The 19814-nt window shown below is 37.6% G+C and overlaps 1 protein-coding gene across 3 annotated transcripts in view; it reads left to right on the top strand.

Annotated features, from left to right (window-relative positions):
• The window catches only part of COBL (cordon-bleu WH2 repeat protein), a 156622-nt gene that overhangs the window by 38649 nt on the left and 98159 nt on the right, over nt 1-19814 (top strand). For all 3 annotated transcript variants that reach the window (XM_066560102.1, XM_066560093.1, XM_066560085.1), the window contains exons 2-6: nt 3498-3704; nt 12784-12994; nt 13716-13944; nt 16038-16082; nt 18453-18547. In XM_066560102.1, the coding sequence (XP_066416199.1) occupies nt 3498-3704; nt 12784-12994; nt 13716-13944; nt 16038-16082; nt 18453-18547 (787 nt within the window). The remainder of the gene's footprint in view (nt 1-3497; nt 3705-12783; nt 12995-13715; nt 13945-16037; nt 16083-18452; nt 18548-19814) is intronic.

The raw sequence follows: 19814 nt of genomic DNA, 5'->3' as shown, positions 1-19814 counted from the left end.
TACAGGATCTTAACAGGTATCTCAGTAGTGAAAGATGTTTGTGGAGAGAAGATGGCTGTTGAACTAAATTTAGGTTGAATTTATCTGACACTGAAGAATGGCATGCAACTTTTTTATAGTATGTTGTGGTTATAGCATGGAAAGTACCCTTTCTTCCCTTGCTTAAAACAGGCTTTTAAATCACTCACTTTCTTTGTGCATTATTTTTGTGGGGTCACAATAAGGCTTTTATTATGGAGTGCTTTTGTGTTGTTGTCTATAACCATTGTTGCTCTGACAAAGAAAGATTAATTCTTTTTCTCACTCACATTCAATAGTATTAACAGGCTTCTAGGCAGCTTCTGACTGCAGTTGCTGGAGCATGTCAGAAAAAGCAGCTGCTCATGTCAGATCCAAGGTAGAGCTAGATCTGTGGATTTCAGTCTCTGATTCATGTAGCTACATTATCCTACAGAGATGTTTCAGAAAGTTGGCTAGAAAATGCAAATCTGTGTGACATATCACTCCACAGATGTGAACTGCAAAGGGATCTGCTTCCACTGAAATAGTTTGAGATCTGTCATTTGGAAAATGTTGAAAACCAGGAATTTCAAGCAGTCACAGTGAGAATATGTAAATCACTATTGTGGAAAAGTTCGTATGAGGTCACCTGAACTGTTGCTAGGTTAGAGAGACTGCAGTGGGAATGTTTTTCCTTTTCCTTTCTCTGATGTCCCTGAAGGAAGCAGACCTGCCCTGTCCTTTCTGCACAAAAGAAAAGGAGGATTGTAGTATCTGAAAGGCCTTGTCTGCATAATGCCAAAAAGAGTAGCATTGTTAGATGTTATTTGGAGTTAAAGTGAGTATTGCTGGTCAATGTATGGCTGATGCTTTTTTTGGTGTGATGCCTGATTTGCTGACACACTGCACACACTGCCCTACTCTCACCCCCAGCCTCAAGCGGTTTCATACAAGGTCTGTAACTGCAGAATTGGCTGAGGAGTACTTAAAAGTTTTTTAAAATATATTAAAAAGATAAAAATCACACTCTCAATAAAGTGTCTGACCTTGTTTTTCTGTTCCCATAGAAAACCTCAGGCAGGTTTATGTTATCACCAGGGAACAGACGCCTTGTGTAGCATAGTCCCAATTTACTTCCAGCTCCTTCACTAGCTTCAAAACTCAGTCCTTCTTCACTTTTTCTCTGAAGTTTCAAGTGTCTACAGCTTCAGCTAATTTCATTTTCATGATTATTTTATTACCATTGCTTTATTTCTTCTACCTTTTTTCACTGTGAGATCTGGAATTTATGAGGTAAATTATAATTAAAACTAGTTCTGCCAGGCTCAGAACACTTGCCTGCTTCTTTTCTTTCTACCCCCTTTGGTACTTTGTCAGTTGCAATGTCTTGGAATTAGCTCCCGCATTATAGAACAAGCCACAAGAACAAAAAATAAAAGCTTGTTTTAAGAAACAAGTTATAGTTTATAGTAGCTCTATAGCTACTTCTGTTGAAGTAGTTGGTATTATGAAAGGCAAGAGTTACATGACTTGTAAATCGATGTGAAGTTCTTAAACTGTATGATTGTAAGGCGGTTTTGCCATGAGTCTGGATGTATGCAAAATTCCCGTCTCTCACCACCTGCTTACAAATAACAACTGTAGCTAAATATAAAAGGACCTGAGGAGAAGATGAATCCAAAATATTTTTTTTTTCTTCAATAGACAAATAAATTAAGAGTTTGGTTCATGGAGAACCAAGCTAGTTAATTACTTGTCAATGCTCTGAACTTATCACCGGGGAGGAGCATAGGAGCTGCAAGTTAGTGACTGATGACTTCATGCCTCACTCAGTGTATATAGAATAAAAATGGAATGTTCAAGAAAATTTCTGATGAAAGAGAAATTTCTCTATACTAGTAAATAAGGCAGTACCTCTCCCTGCATATCTGAAGAGAATGCTATTTGTTATGCCCACAGGGAAGGAAAGGCAGTATCTTCATCACTGCTGATTTACCACTGCCTTGTTGAGGTCTCACTGAAATGAGAATTTTCAAGAAAGTATAAAGAATTTTTGCAAGTTGAGACGTGTCACAGAAATTGTTGGTCAAATGCAAATACTGATTACAAAGTATGGAGGGTTTGGACTACCTCTGAACACTTTTTTTCTTGTTGGTTGGTTGGTTGGTTTGGTTTGGGTATTTTTGTTAATGTGATAAAGCTGTTACTTTTTGATTCTGCCAGGAGCTTACACTGATTATCCAAACTCTGTTTAGCCTTTTTATCTGTGAGAATAGAGGTTATCTCTTATTAAAGAAGAGTTTGATTTGGTATTTCAGTTCAGGTTTTTTTTTTTTTCCCCCTATACACAGTTTTGCCCTTGGCTGATTTGACCACTAAGCTTTTCCGGCTTTTAAGAATTAGAGTGCTTTTTCTGTACTTTTCCTATCTGGACCTCAGTTCATATTGTTTGCAGGGCAAAAATCGTGTGAAGAATCATAATCTCTTCCTGCACCCTAAAAACAGGCAGATTAACAAAATGCAGGCGGTAGGCCTCCACAATAATTTCTGAGTAAATATTTTACTGCTTTTTCCATCTGTTACACTAAAATCTGACTTAAACTAAGCGTAAATCTAGTCAGAAGAGGTCACTGGAGTATTAATCATCAGAGTTAATCCTCTTAGACATGTGTTTGGTATGAGGCCAGCTATTCAGAAGTTTAACAGCACACATATGTTGCTTATCTGTCTGGCAGCTTGCCAAAGAAGTAAACTTCAAGTCTGTGGTGGGTTTATATCTCTGTAAAGCACGCTGCTTGCTTGGTGCAAGGTGATGCAGCTTTTCTGTATATCACACATGGTGCATACCCTGCTACTGAAGAATGAGTTCCTTTCAGGGTGCTTTTCAAAGAGCTATAGTTTTGGTGTTACATGATAAGAAGTGATATCATTCACAGTTGACCTTTTCATGGTGCTTCCCTATGAAGTATGATGAGCCAGATTTAATACTACTAACTTAGAGCAGAGGAAGAGACAATGTTTCAAGTAGAGTAATATTGTGGAACCCAAATATAGCTGAATGAAACCTCACCCTGCTTCCACTGCTGCCATTCTGACTTGGAGGAAACATTCATGTACGTAAATACAACTCTTTCTTGAGTCAGGTCTGGACTGGACCCAACATTTCTGTTTCTCACTTCATAGGAGTATGCTTCGTACTCGACAGAAAAACGATTATATCATATCCTAATTATGGAACTGATTCATCCCCTGGGGCATGGAAAGCAAACAGTAGGAGTGAGTGCATCATTAAAAAATTAGCGTATTTTTAGAGAGGAGGTAAAAATAAAAGTGCAACTCCACTGAAAAAGTTAATGATGAAGAAAAAAATTACTTGCATTAAAGGAACTTTTTAAAACAGTCTGAGATTATGGGCAAATGAACATATATTTCTTAGTAATGTGTGTGGATTTTCTTGGAAGAAATTATTAATTTTCTTCTTACCTTTCTTTCTCAAGGAAAAGAATGAAAGCTCGTGCTCCCCCTCCACCAAATCAACCTTCTGCAGCAAGTAGAATTCAAAGTGAGCCCAAGTCACCTGCAGAGACATCTGTAATTTCGGATCAGAACCTTGTGAGCATGAAGGAGAACATGATAAACAGACTGGTGGACTTCACAGTTGTTTTACCCAGTGGAGTGGAGCAGAAGTGCACAGTGCAAGGAAGGTAAGGCTTTGATTAGCTCTCACTTTTTGAAGCCTTTTGTTCCCCATGGGATGCTTGGTGGTGCTGTTCTTCTGAGTTTATGGGGCTTCTCTGTCATGCTTTTCTCTGCATTTTAAGCAGCTGTTGCACCAGAGTCCTGAGAACCAAGTATAAAGGATCCTCTCTTCTGGGGCAAGAAGGATTTAGCAGCTATTGTGTCCCTCTTTTCCCCATGGATCAGTACGTCTATGGATCTATCCCTTTCATGTAGTGTCACTGTGCTTAGGTTGCATCACATCTCATAATCCAGAGTGGGCTTGCTGCAGTGGAACTAGGTGCTGCTGGCAAACAGTCCTGACAGTATGAGTGCCTGGAGGCATGCCAGGAAGCAGGCTCGGAAGATGGATGATTCATCGCATTCAGAGAACCTGCCTTCACAATTACAGTGCAGTTGTGTAGACAGAAAAGCATCTGCTCGTATTTAGGAAGCTTTTTATATATAAAAGTGTATTCTTTTTCCCATGGAAAGAGACAGGGATTTTCTGTGTTACTTACTGGGTACAATCAAGAGCAAATTTTATTGGAAAGGTAATTTTGAGATAATTCTCTTCACTGTGGGAGCTCTTCTTTATCCTCGTTCTTTTTGTGTAAATTGTTTTGAAAGAAAGAGACATTACTTTAGGAAATAGTACAGAGAAGTTTCAAAAATACAAACAAGACTCTGATGAAACCATAGCAAACAATGTTGTGGTCAGGAGTAGTCAGGAAACTGTAGGAAGTGTAAGACCACATTCAAAAGGTGTATAGGTGTAGGCACACAGTTTGTGGTAATTGGGAGTGGGGCTGCAGTGGAGCCTCATCCCCAGTGGGCTACAGCTGTGCAGGACAGGTGAGCAGCATTGAAGGTAATGGGACATGGAGTGCTGAGGTGCACTGACCAACCACAAAGTGTGCAGAGGGCTCACAGGTGTAAGGCATGTAAAATGAAGGGTATAAAAGATTGGGCTGAAAAGCAAAAAAGAGCAGATTCTTGAACATTTCTGAAGTGGTGTTATTCTGTTTGGGCTGATGCTTTGTGATATTGTATGATGATGCTTTGTGTATCGTGGCCGTCTCAACTGTGAAATGTAGCTGCCTATTGGTAAGTCAGATTCTGTGTTTATTTTAAAATTAATGCTTTCAGTAGTTAGTCTGCATTCCAGCAGAACTGTTTTCTGTCTCATATGCTAGTCTGTGTTGACTGTTTCCCTCATAGTATATTTCGGTGGCTGAGGAGGATGTGTAAACTGCTATTTGGTGTCTGGGACTTCTTTCTTCCCCCTACTTTTCTTATAGAAACTAACATACATTTATCTACTCTTGGGAGATAGTGCAACTTGTGGGTGTCTACCCCAAAGCCAGAGTGATGTTAAAGGTTTGAAAGGAAAGCAGCACTTACCAGAGCTCTCAGATAATACGTGTAGTGATAGAGTTTTTATAGGGAGATTTGGACTTAATCAGAGAAAGAAGAGAGCAGGCCTGGTAAGTGGAACAGGACATGAAACTCACTGGCCATTAGAGCCCAAAGAAAGGTGGTATTTCATTGGCAAATGCAAGCCATCTGGGAGCTGACAAGACATTAATATTCATGCAGCATTTTGTACTGAGACATAGATAATTGCCATAAGGTTAGAAACATTTTTCCTCTCCAAAGCAAGCAGTCCAAGAGTGCTATGAGTGGCGTTTTATTGTGACTTTTTGAAGAATGTAAAAGCTACAGGAGCAAAGAGCAAGTAGAAAGTCCCTGTACAGTAAATATTCTATCTCACACAAGTGTTTATCATTACATGTCCCATACACTGAGACTGTTTTGTTTATTAGAGTCTTTAGTCTATGGACAAAAACCTGAAAGAAATGGCAAATATGAAACTTCCCGCATTTCTGTGAAGTTATTTATATCATCTGCATTAAGCATTCTAAGCAACTAAAATGTTCTCTTTGTCTGTGAAGGTGCTCATTTCTCTCAGGGTCTGCGTGATAGGTATAGGCCTCTGATTTAGGTGGCAATTAAATTCCTGCCTGTGTTAATGTGCAAATCTGCACATCACTGGTGCCTAACCTAGGCTGTGGCTGTTCCGCCCGCATGCTGTCTTCAAGACTTGAAGTGGAGAAGTTAGTGACACTGATAGCCAGCTGTGGGAAGTGGAAGATGACAGAAACTGAGAAAGGAAGATTAATTCCCCTAACAAGCTATGAAATGAGAAAAGAATATTCTGTAATAAGCCCTGTATTACAGTGGCATCAGTCTATGAACAGACCTCATGTGTGCTGCTGTTCTTTCTAATCACTGGAAGAAGCATTTTCTGTACATTAGCCCTGGCTTTGTTTTTAGGTATGTAGAATAGTGAAAAATGTCAAGATTATCTGAAACTTTTAGGGGATGAACTGTCTGAAGTCTCCAGGTTTGGGGGAAAGCCCAGGTTTTTTCAACTTCTTGCATTGTTTTGGTATTGGAATCTAAACAGCTATGAAATACAATGATACTTAGGGGGTAAACATTAAATTATGAAGTTACTGGATCTTATAAAATGTGATGGTTTTTTGCCTTTTTTTTTTTTTTAAGTTTGTGGCAGGAGTAAGAGCCAGTACAGGTAATGAATTATTTTCCCTGCTCACTCTTTATCTGTGATGATATCATGGAAGGACATTTCAGAAAAATCTGCTGTTGTTTATACTGCTTTAAATCTTCATTATTTTTGTTGCCATCATTAAAACTGTTTTCTGCAGAATCTCCATTTGGCCACCCTGGGGAAATAGTTTTTTTGTTTCAAAAAAATTTGCAAATCTTTGCCCTGGGCATGTTCATAATGAAAAATTATTCTGTAATTTCTGGAAAGCAGTCCACAGAACAATGAAGTACACTGGATTATATTTGAAAATATAAATACTGTAGATAATTAGTATCACTTAAGATTGTTATAAGTGAACGAAAAGTAAAAATTACGCCTTTCAATTTGTTCATTGTATGTAGGCAAAGCAACATGTTGTAATTTAACTTTGTTCTCTATGTAAAAAGTTCCTGCAAATATCAGCAGAAGGGCAGAATGTTCTCATTAAGTTTTCTTGAAGACATGTTAAGAAAAAAAGTTTGAACTATTTAAAGATATTTTATTGCAATCTGGAACCTTGAAATTGTTTTATTTATAAAAGTTAACTCAAGCTGACAGTCTCTCTAACGGTTTATTGCCATCTTGTAACACACAATTTGTTTGGGAATTTGAAAATGTGTAGCACAGATTTTAGTACAAAGCTGAATCATTAGGGAGTGTGTGCAGCGATAAAATAGTATAAACAGTTTTCTTTTTGAAGGACTTGATCCCTGGGAACTCTGCTATAAGACATGTAGAACTATTCATGAAAAACTGTTAGCCTACTTCCCTTTGAAAAGGAGGGAAACACTATTCTGTGTTTGTACTTGGGTATCAGCACTGACTGATGTTCTGAAAGGATAGGTAAAGCATTGGCCACTTACACATTTTATGCGTGTAGATCTGTAGCACATCCACACAAACAGTTAACAGGTCTGAGAGAGGTGGTGGGTAGACATTTAGATGGAAAACAACTGGAAAAGCTCCCAAGTTATCAGTGTTCTCTTCATGATTCTCAGACGTAATACTTTCAATGGGTAACCCATAAATAAAGGGGTAATGCATCTCTGTTCACACTTGGTGGCACTGAGGAGGACTTCCTGATTAACACAGATAAATTCATTAACACAGCAGCTTGGAACTCAGTAGTATTTGAAAAGCACTGTAGAAAAATGGGGATGTTTGAAGCTAAGTGAGGTTTGTTTTGAAGTTGTCAACACGTGGATGACCAATATGCTGAAAAGTAAACTGGAAAGTTGTTGCTCCTGCATCTTACATGTTACACAAATTCTCTCATACATATGATGAACATAGAGCAGGACACTGGAAGTAGTAGTAAACTAGCCAAAGCTGTAGTCTGATTCTGAAAATATTGGAGAACAGAGTTCAGTACAGAGTAATATCAGAATATTCAGAAAGAATATTCTCACATAGTTTCAGTCTCTTTATTGTAGGCTTATAGCTCGACATACAGAACAGTGTTTCAGGAAAGATTCAACGTATGAAATCAGTCAGGTTGATAAAACATTCAAGAGGTGTTGTCAGAAGAAGATAAACAGGGCACATGGCAAAAGGCTTAAAAAATAGTTTAACTAAATACTGAATAAGAGTCAGGTCTATAGTACAGTTGTTCAGTGTAGGCTAAGGGGGAGGGGGAGAAAGTTGTACTAGAATTTGTGTTGAAAGGGGCCCCTGGAACACACAGTCTCTAGGCAAGTTGGAAGTTTGAATACTTCAGAGAGGAGGTTTCTGGATTTTTCTGCACCTCTTTTCCAGGGCTGGAACCATCTTTTTGGAGACAATATGTTTACTTGTATCTAAATGGAATTTCCTATTCAGCACTTGTCTCTTGCTCTTCACAGTCAAGAAGAGTCTGTCTCTGTAACCCTATAGTTCCTACTTACAGACAGTAGCAAGGTCTTTCTTCACCTTTCTTGTTCTAAGACTCAAAAAATCCAGTCCTCTGTCTCATGTATCATCTTGATGTTCCTTCTGTGGACTTGCTCTGTTGTGGAAAATAAGAGCCAAATGTACAGGAGCAAGTTAAGAAAAGAAATAGAAAACATTTATAAGTGTCTTATTTATCACATTTCCTGAACTTTTTTGGATACAGATTAGTACTTAGTGCGTACATTTTTGTTTGTGTAGAAAAAGTGGTAATCTTTTCATTAAGTGCCTGCTGTACTTTGGAGCATGCAAAGATAAAGACTGATGCTATTTTCTAGTTTAAATGGGAATAGTGAAAGAATTAAAGATTTTGGGTCATCCATTCCCTTTACAGTATTACTTTCTTTTCCAGTTAATTGCTAATGCAGATTCTTAATGCATATTTGACATTGACCTAAATAAAGAAGATCCTTTCCTCCAGTTTAAGACTATTTTTAATTTTTTTTTAAACCATGGAATCACAGAATAGTTTGGGTTAGAAGAACCTTAAAGACCATCTAATTCTACTCTCCCTGCCATGCACCAGGGACTTGCTCAGAGCCCCATCCAACCTGGTCTCCCATGCTTCCAGGGATGGGGCATCCACAGCTTCTCTGGACCAGTTCCTGTGCTTCACCACTCTCACAGTCAAGAATTTCTTCCTAATATCTAATCTAAGCCTACTCTTAGTTTTAAACTTTTAGCCCTTGTTCTGTCACCACATGCTCTTGTGACAAGTCCCTCTCCAGCTTTCTCCTAGACCTGTTTAGGTATTGGACACCATTTGTAACATGAAAGTAGAAGATAAAAAAGAAAATTGTTTGAGAGAATGCAACTTTACCCTGCACATTTATTTTTAGCTGGACAAGGGTATGTTTTAAAATGTATTTCTCTGTGTGATCCAAGGAGGTCAAGCCAAACCATACCCAAAACATCTCAGTTGTTTTATACTTCCTAAAAACCATAAGCATCTGCTGCATTTTACTGGAGAACAGCAGGAAACAAGCAGTCTGGTCGAACTGGATCAGCATGATAAGTATTGCTGACAAAGTAGTTATCCTTTACTGTTCAGAATTGGCATTAAATGTCAAACAGCTTAGTAATGAAATATCAAAATAGAGACAAAGTATTTTCCTTTGTAAGAATAGTCATATCAACCTTCTTGTACGAGTCTTAAATTGTGTTCTCGCTCCAGTTTTGTTTCTGTGCTCTAGTATTTGCTTGTCAGTCATAAACCTTTGGTGTGTCTATTATGTAGTGTTTGGTCACTCCACCAAAAATTTCAGCAACATCATGCTAAAATGAAAAAGTAAGGTATTTCTTAGCTGAGAAGTTAGAAAGGCAGGACGTATTTAACTTCTTTTCAGGTTTAGATTTAAGACCTGCCTGAATTTCAAAGCAGAGTATGTTCTCTACTAGATGTCCAAACAGGTTAATAAAAAGTGGAGATCTGTGTGGAACAAGATGGAAGCAAAGGAAGGATTGAATCTTTTCATCTTCCAAGAGCCATATTCAGCCCAAGGTTAGAAAGAAAAGTTGGTTTAGATTAGTTGATTACTATTCTCTTGCTGTGTTTAGTGACTCTCTTATGTGTGTAGAATATACATGGGCGTACTTGAAATAAAACTCTCATTTAAAATCAAGCTGAACTGTATTATGGTTTAGAAGGAAATTTTTTCAAGTTGATGCCATGGAAATCTGATATAAGAATAACTACATTGCTAGGGTTTCCCAGCTCTCTTACTTCGATTGAAACACAAGGATTTTGAACTTTGTTTGTGGAATTCCTCTCCTTTCCTCCTTTTCTCTCCCTGCTTCTTATTTTTTTTCTTTACACTTCAGAAGTTTTGTGAAAAATTTTCCCTGACTTTACATTTTTTAAAGAGCATGCAATTTGCTTTGAAGCTTTTTCAAAAGCTTCAGCTGTACTTTCAAAAGGTGCAGATGAAGGATGCTTTTCATGGAACAATTGTGTATTCTGAGCAGCATGGCACAGGGTGGCATGTTGTAGACTTCCTTAAATGTTATGTTTAATGCATGCCTGTTCATAATCAGCAATAAGGTGAAACCTTAGATTTGGCTGGATTTTTGTATTTTCTATTGTCCAGACAAATTTGTTCAAGTTGCACGATTGTCTGTAATTTATTTTCTCTGATGGCTGGTGTGGATTCTGATCATATTATAGTTGTGGTACTGTTGCTGCTGAATATATTTTATAATTTCAGTGGTGTATGTGTGAAATCATAAATTGTTATTTTGATGAACTATCTTCTCTTTACAAATACTTTTTCAAGAGGCAAGATAACTATCCAAATCTGAATGAATTATCACAGTATTATGTACTGCAGAAATATAGTACTGTTCCACTTCAAATATAAATTTCAAGCACATAGGACACTGTGTACTATGATTCTGCCAGGTTATTTCATTTTCTCTGAAACAATAGTAAGAATGCTGAGGGAAAGCAAACACTTGCAAATTTTAGTTTAAAAGAAATATGTCTGTAAACAGACAAGTTGAGATCTGTATCAGGAGGCCTGATAAGCACTTTAAAAAAGTGTGCACTGCACAGTTTAATGAGTATTCATGTAAATACTGGTGTAGGTGAGATTCTTCTGTAGTTTGTACTGAGTAGCTGTAAATGTCTGTTGGTTTGTGGTGTGGAGCATATGAATTGAACATACTTGTGAAACACCGATGTTTTCAACTTGTAGATTGTGTCAGAATGAGTCATTATGAAATGAGCTGATACAGTTTTGATTTGGATGCTACACATTTGTATTTGTGCTCTGTATGTTAGCAGTTGCCACAGTGCACTCTGTTCTGAAGCATCATATACATATTAATGGCATCTGTTTTCCTTATGTGATCTTCAGTTATCATATTCTGAGTTCTTCCCTTTTCAGTGAGATCATGTTATTTCAAATTTCCCACGCTTGCCACTTTCCCAGGTCACACTGTGTAACTCAGTTAAACTTGGAAAAGGTTACTGTAATGGAGGTCCTTCCTCTTCTCTTGCATGAGAGGAGCTGTCACCTACCAGGTAATAAGGAATTGCTCTAGTTTTCCATTTTTGTTGTCTTTGCCATTAGCCGTCCAGCATTCTTCACCAACTTCTTGAGCAGTTGCTGGCCAGCAACATACCTATAGAAAGAAGATTGTTGGCCCTCCACGGAGTAGTTTCCCAGTTGCCAACAGCTTGCAGTTTAAAGGGTAATTCTTGAGCTACAGATGTAACGGTGCTAGCTAATAACCTGTGGAAGATTTTATTTTCTTTGAATTTGCTTGAATTTTGAATCTGTATACAGTTTTTCCAGTTTAAACATTAAAAGGAGTGCCAGTTATTTTGGCAAATTTGCTGTCTGTGCATTTTTTTTTTCACTTCTGCTACAAGACAGATATCCCACTGTATGTGGCAGGTTCCAGCTACAGCTGGTAAATTTTTTTTAGCTGACATTCTTTTATTGGTGACAGACTGGTTTATGAAACCAAAACTTTTGAGAAAAATGACCAGTTTTAATAAGCCTATTTTCTCTGATTCTGTACAGAGTTTTTGAGGGGAAGGCTATGAAAATGAAAGAACCCTTCCTTACTGTTACAGAGGAGAATTTCTGGAGTGTGGGGGAGCACAGTTCAAATCTGCTGCATTAGGCAGTATCAAGCTCCAGTGAATACTGAGTTCTTGATACAGAATAGAGTACTTCTGTGGAGAGGCACGAAATGAGAGGGACAGTTGCTGACTCTCTTAAAACTTCATGTTTTAAGAATCATACTGCAGTAAACTTGCTGATAATGGGGACACTCAAAACTAGATGGTTTTGTACAGGTTTAATATTGTCACCAAAATAAATATGGACAGGATCTCTTGTACTGGAAAATATAGCTGGTGTCTAATGGATGTGGGGAAGTCATGTAGAAAAATAAACCCTATCTACCATTTGTTCCAAATTTAAGTACTCCATTTTGGGTTATGTGATTGTTCAGATCTAGGTGGAGTTTACCAGACTGTGAGTTCATAATCTACTCATATCTTGTCTTCACATTAATGAACGGAATTTGAACTGGAGCATTTAATGTATGGATTTAGTACATTATGACCCTCAGTTAGAGCATGGTGCTTAATAACACCAAGGTTGTGGGTTCAATTCCCATATGGACCATTCACTTAAGAGTTGGACTTGTTGGATCCTTGAGAATCACTTCCAACTCAGAATATTCTGTCGTCTGTGATCTGGAAGTAAATAAGATGCACTTTGTCTGCACTTGGCTGATGTTTGTAAGTGCTATGATTGGCTCTGCTGTCTGCTTGATACTGAACAGTTAGTTGTGAGCTCATAAACAGACACTGAAGTGTGAATATATTTAATTCCTATCATTTTATCTGATCTGTTTAACATTTCAAAGCACTAGACTGTTCTCTCCCAAAGATGGTAAGTTGAGGCACATCCACAGCTGGTGTTGTCTTTTATCCCCCATCTTAAAACTGAGGTAAATTTTCTGGCTATGTTTTTTTTCTCATGCTAACAGTGAATTCTTCTTCCTTGTAGTAAAGCTGTGATGGATGTATTGGTTGATTTATGCAGCCAGTATCGCTTAAATCCATCTCAACATAGTCTTGAACTAAAGTCTTCGGGAACTCAACAAGTTCTGAGTTACAAGCCAAACACTTTGATAGGAGCACTGGATGTACAGACAGTACTTCTGAAAGAGAAGATTCCTGAAGAGAAGGCAAAGAGACCTCTGCCAAGGGTCCCTGAGGTCAGTACTCTGGAGGGCTAAAATGATGCTGTGGAACATCATTCCATTCCTATGATTTCAGTTCTTCCAATCTTTCCATCTTTGAACCAGATGGGAAAGACTTGGGATTGATTATAACCTGCTTTACTAGCTTAACTAATAATGTTTTGCATGTAGATTAGTAGAGGCTAGTCTAGACATTTAGACAAAATGGTATGTTGCATGTGGTTGGATAGATGGAAATCTGAAGATTAGGGCAATTCAAAATTGCAGTAATGGCTGAAATGGGGGAGTGGGGTTGTGTGGAGATAGTGTTTTGGTGATATTCTGTGCAACAGCTTCATTGAAGATATGGGAGAAGGCTCATCATTAATAAATGTATTTCAAGATAAAGTGAAGATTAAGGAGTAGCCATTTTCCAAATGTTTGCTGAAATTTTTTTTATTGTTCTAATAACTATATCTAATTATACTCTCCCACCTTTCAAAGTGGGACTTGTAAACTTTTACATTACATCTGCCTCTGATTCCTTTTCCTTCTGCATGTGTTCTTGTGGATGACTTCTTAGTGGGAAGCGAGGTCTGAGATGTTATTCTTTCAAATATTATTTTTTGCAAGGTGGGGTAAGTTTGCCATGTTGCCTTAAAGTCAAGGCAACATGGAAATCCCCAGTGCTTTTCTCATTGTGAGATGGCCTATCCGCCACAGAAGGGGGACTGAGAGTTTGTGTTTGTTTCTGCAGAAATCTGTGAGGCTGGTAGTGAACTACCTGAAGACACAGAAGGCTGTGGTTCGAGTTAGTCCAGAGGTGCCTCTCCACAGCATCATCCCGGCTATTTGTGAGAAGTGTGAAGTCAGCCAAGAGCACATTGTTCTTCTGCGGGATGGCATAACTGGGGAAGAGCTAGAGCTTACCAAGTCCTTGGAGGAGCTAGGAATAAAGGAGCTATATGCCTGGGACAGAAAAAAAGGTGAGCCAAGACTCAAAGCAGTCTCTGCAGGGTTATATGATGTGACAACAATATTATGGGCAATTAAAAGCATTTGTGCTGCCATTCTTTTGGGGTCCAGCTGAAACAGCAGAGTGAGATCTCAGTCTGGAGAGCAGCATGGGTTTGTTCAGTGAGCTGTGCCCAGAGCAGCAGCCAGGTCAGCAATGTGCCCAGCTGTCCTTGGATGCTCTTGGGCCTTGTGCCAGGCTGGGCTGGACTCTGGCAGGGTGCAGGTTGGCCTAGGGCAGGGCAAAAGGAGGAGCTTTGCTGTGTCCCAGAGCTGCTGTTCGTAGAGGTGCGCATAATACAAGGGGCTTCATCCAGTCAGAGTCTGTCACCTGCCTGTGCTGTGGGCTGGAGAGAAGGAAAGAAGAGACATGCCATAGTCATGGCAGCTGTGAAAGCTGAGAGGCAGAGGCAACAGACCAGGGCTTATGAGAAACAGACTGGACAGGATCAGAGACAGTTCCTGCAAGGAGCACAGTTATTGATGGTTTAGTGAAGAGGAGCTAAGAGGTATTTGTGTTTAAAATTTTGTTCTTATATTTACCTCTTCTCACTTTCTGTTCTCATAGACAAAATTGTAATAGCAGCTTTTTGGAGTTGAGTTTTATCAGCCTGCTTATGCATTCAAATTACATAATTCCGTGATGTGCTTTAAAATATACCTGCTTTTAAAATACACATTGACAAGCGCTACTTCCTTTGAGGTCAGATTGTGATATTCATTAAAATTGTCTCCTGCAGTTTTTCTCAATCGCTACCACTTCCAGCACGGTAAATATCCTTATTTATTGTTTAGGTAACGTCATTCTTGTAGGTGCTGAGCTGTAGGCTTATTTTTTATTTATAAAATTATTTATTTATGTTGACATTCTCTTCTTTCCAACTCTTTGAGAAGTGACAGTTCTACCTCTGTGCGAGTCAAATTTCAGTGAGTTTAGACTTCTAAGTAAACTAAATATCTTTTTTTATTTTGAATTGCTGGGATGTTCCAAAAAGAGGCTGACAACATGTCATAACTCAATTGCCTGTTTGTTTTTTCAAGACATGTTTACTGTAATTAAGCTAACCATTTTAGAGCAACATATTGAACGTGGGGCATTTTCAACAGGATTCATTCAACACACTTCAGGGACAATGTAGAGAGTAATTATCATAAGCCTTCAGTAAAGTCTTTCCTTTCAAATGAAAGTGGTGGTATGTATGCTGGTACAGTGTTGGTTCTCAAATTTGGTTGTACAGTCAAAACCAGGACTTTACTACAAGGCTGGGATTATACCAGCAAATTATCACTGAATATATTGAGTTGAAAGAACCCACAAAGATCTACACATCATAATGTGCCGCTCTCTACACCAGCTTTTCTTTTTTTCTATTCTATTCCTTTCTAACCTTTTGGTATTCCTTTCCTTTCATTTTGATAAAATCCCCCTGATCCTGAGTATAAGTCAATCTTTTGTGCTTTCCTCTTACCACCACGGTGTCTGACAAAAACAGTAAATGCACATAAAATTTGCAAGAATTTTTCCTTTGTTTCAGCAATTTTCTTCTTCAATGTTCTTATTTGTAATATCCAAGAGGAATAAACCTATTGGTTTCAGTAGCAGCTGGTCTGTGACTTGAGTGGGTATCTGTGCATTGAGTGGGTATCTAGCCTGTTTACTTAACAGAAAATAGGTTTTTAAAACATATTCTCACTAACAAGTAAGATATCACAGGTGCTGAAAGCCATAGGCTGTGTTTGTAAGAGCAGATTCTTACTTGGTCTTCCCTTTCCTGAAACAGAAAACACCAAGAGCTGAAGGATTATTAAAAGAGAAGCTCTGCTGCCACCTGCTTACTTAATTCTACTTAGCAGTTGAAGCAGCTTCATGACTGAATTAGGGATTAATACAAATGCAGCGAAACTGCTTCAGTAGCAACTCTGCATGTGTGTTGTCAGCCAACATTTTTTCTGTAATGCTTAGGAAAAAGGGTGCTAGGACTAATTAATGAATATTGTTCTTTACAGGGGTATATTAGAACTTTAATGTGTTTTCTCTTATCCTTTCATTGCCTGATTTTTCCAGTTCCTCCATCAAAAACTCAGTCTGAGCCTTCTCTGAACTATAGAGGTACTGTACAATGCTGCTGAGGGGGAAGCTTCACTCTGTGTTTAACTCTTTCACTTCACTCTATGTTTAATGTGGGTTTTGTAGGTAGATCCTTAAGAATGTGAAGTGCCATAGAGAAACAAGCTATTCTTATTTGTTTTGTCTTTCCAAAGTGTTGCTTACATGTCTTGTGCTTCTGCTAAGAACAAACACATTCTGTGTGTACTGTCTCTTCAGCAATAGCCATTAGAACACCAGCAAGTAGCAAATTTTGCTATTTAACTGTTTTGTGGTGTATCTCTGTAGATTTCAAGCCTGTTCAGTTTATCTCAATCATGATTAGGTAAATTTACTAACATTTCCGCAGTCTGTTGGGTTCAAAATTTATTTAGTAGCAAAGGCAGAAAATTTTGATGTCTGTGAGATCTTCCACTGATTTCAATTTCCGTGCAGCAAAGCACTTAATTATCAAATGTATACATAGGCATTTTGTAACTGAATAGATACTGACTTCTGAGTTGTTACAGTAGTTGGGCTTGAATTACATTATATTGGTACTTCTGCTTCCAGTCAAGTAGAAAATGTGTGTATTTAGCATGTCCTTTTCCCTACTGAGTCTGTTTTATACATTGTCTGTTTTATACATTTTATACATTTAATTTATACATTGCATAAATTAATTATCCTCAAGAAAGGTATGGATGATTTCTAATAAGCTTTACTTCATTGCTAGTAGACACAACACAAGCACAGTAAAACTGGATAACTTGTTTAAATTTTTATGAAGAAAGTCCACCTCCAGTAGGTGGCAGCCATCAAGCAAATCTTAGCTCACGGCCTCTTGGCTTCACTAATGGCAGCACTATTCCCCCTAATCATCTGTCATTACTTGCTGTGGCTTCCTCTCACATGGAGATCAATGCTAGATGAAATATCTGCTGTATTTATTTAAGAAAAAGTTATACAGATTAATAAAGTCTAATTATTTTGATATTATATGCATTACTTAAGTCCTAATTTATTTGGATTACACAGTGCTCAATGACAGTGTTGGTGATCAGCTGCTACGTTAGCCTTTCCACAGCATTGTTTATAGTTGAAGACTACGCAAGTAAATGAATCATAATCCATATCTAGACACAGCCCAGCCCCAAGCAAGAAACCAGCATAGCTAGTGCTTATTATTTAAGAAAATCATTAATTCATTACTGTATTCTTTGCAGTGCAGTTGTAGCCTTTCTTAAGGATAGTTTCTCCTTTTTGTCCTTTGTGTTCATGGTTTATGTTTAACACCTTCTGACACATGGGATTGTTTATATGCAAAAGTGATCTGTGTGAAAATCACTTCATATTTTATGCAAATAAGTTTACAAGGGTTTTGGGATGAGGCTTTTTCAGTGAAGTAAAACTTTATTTTGTGTCAACAAGTAATTTTGAATTTGAGTTTTAATTGTTATCAAGCAAATATTTACAAGAGAAAGTGGTTTTTTTTTTTCCCTGTGAACTAAACTTTTTAAGTACTAGTGGATAATCTGATGTGCTTGGAATCAGGAGGAAAGATTTATAACATTATGCAGGGTCAATTTAAAAAAGTGAGAGGGCTTCATTATTTGTGTATTAAATGGGCAATGTTGTTTCCTGCAATGCATGAGTGTGTCATTTTGCTCATCCAGCTTTGTGGATGAGAAACTGAAGGGGGAGATTGTAGGGATACTAAATGGTATGAGAACTCATACAATTTCTTAAGCAGGTTCAAGGAAGACATATATGAGTTCTCACAGCCTGAAATACCTATAAAATCCCCTCTTTTCCCACCTAAAGTAAAAGCACCAAGATAAGAAAGACGACCACAACCAGCTAATCCAAATTCTATAGAGTGCCCTGTTTCTAAGAGGAGGGTCTTCTTCCTTCTCTTTGGAAACAGGGGGAAGAGTTTTATCCAAATTACACATTTAGAATCTCTTGTTTAAGTTCAAAGTATTAAGTCAGACCTATGAATTTTTAAAGACACTTACCAGTATATCTTTTTTTTAGGTGTTTGGGGTTTTTTTAGTATTATGGTACTGTATGAGATTTAAGTGATACATCTAACAAGCATTTCTGAAGTCATAAGCAATTTGCTCACGTTTTGCCTTTTAATAAGGGTTACTGGATTATGATTGAAAACTTACTGCACTATATTAAATTATTCCATTAGATTTTGGAATATACTCAGAACACATGAAAGTTTGATGACAAAGTAAGTGCATTACCTGGCTTTTACTTAGATAATCCAGTCCATAACATCTTCAACTCATAAAAATCCAGCATTAACCCAGGACATTTTAAAGTACTCATCTTGTGAATCTTTATTTCAAAAAAATAACAAGTATTCCATTAAAATTTTTTCAGAACCAAATCGAAAGGCTTCAGTAAGCAGTGATGCAATAGAGAAAGAAAAGACAAGACTTTTGGGATTGTTTAATGCTGATCAAAGAAGCAGCCAGGTAAGTGTCCAGCAGTGTACTGCTCACTTTCTTTCCAGATCTGTTATGTCTGTAGGTGGTGGCATTTGTTTGGCCTGCTTTCCTTTTCCTTCCAGAGAGTAATGTGTTAACAGGGGTATAAACTATATGTGATCAGTGCAGCCTGATGGAGATATCACCTGCCTATTGAAGGAGTCAAGCATGTTGACCATTTACTTTCTTCTTTATTTCTTTTCAATGTTGTGAGTTCAGTAGGTGTTAAAGAAGGGCACTAGTTTCAAGCAACCTGTGTCTGTTTATTAGTAGTACTCACATTAAAAAATGCATTTATGAAAGGACTGATGTAATACAGAACAATTTAATTACCAAGTAGATGTGTCCTATGTCTTCTTCTGTGCATGGGTGATGATCTCTTTTAAAGCATTCAGACCTCTTGGAAGCTCTGTGCAGTCACTCCATTGCCTTCTCCAAGTCTTTAAAGATGATGAATCAGGTATAGAAGAAATAACTTCCAATACTGAACTGAAGGATCAGTGTCTGTTGCGGTACATGTTAGCCATTTTAAACTTTATATTCTTGAACTGAAAAATTTAGGAAAGAAATTTTGTATTAAATGATTCCATTGAGATGCATTTTTGAAGAATATTTCATGTACCACAGGAATTAAATACAGAAGAACTTTCTGACAACATAGAAAAAATAGTGGGCTTTAACTTCATACTTTTTTGCATTCTTTACTAAAAATATTGATGTTAAATGATTTTGGACATAAAGTGTTTAATGCTCTAGGATGTCAGAGGAAAAAGGGAGCTTTCTTTTCTCTAGTTTAAACCCTCCAAGGCTTTTGGAGTGGAATTACAAAATGTGTATCTGATTAACTGGCAAAAAGAAACATTTGCTTGTTAATGGACTGGTGTTTTACTTATCCAGTCATCTCAGTCACATTTGCAAAATTTTGAAGGTTTTTCAAAATCTCTCACATTTGCAAAACTGTGAAGGCTTTTCAAAATCTCTCACAATTGTCTGCCTTTTTATTCATGATTGAATTTGTGGTGCTTTTGCTAGGGAATAGAACCCTTTATGGACATTTTGAATTACTTATTTCTGTCATAGATACTAAATTATTCTTAATATCTTATAAGGGACACATGAGAACTATTTTATGAGATAAGAAGTCAGTCACTTTCAAAGTGTTTTTCCACTGTAAGAAAATACTTCCTCTATAGAAGGGAAAAATTATAACGGGAGTGATAATACTGTATCTGCTCAGAAGAATCAAGTAAACAAA

The sequence above is a fragment of the Molothrus aeneus genome, chromosome 1 (genome assembly GCF_037042795.1).
Source record: "Molothrus aeneus isolate 106 chromosome 1, BPBGC_Maene_1.0, whole genome shotgun sequence".
NCBI classification, from domain to species: Eukaryota; Metazoa; Chordata; class Aves; order Passeriformes; family Icteridae; genus Molothrus; species Molothrus aeneus.
The sequence above is the reverse complement of the archived record's forward strand: the minus strand, read 5'-3'. Positions and strand labels throughout refer to the sequence as shown.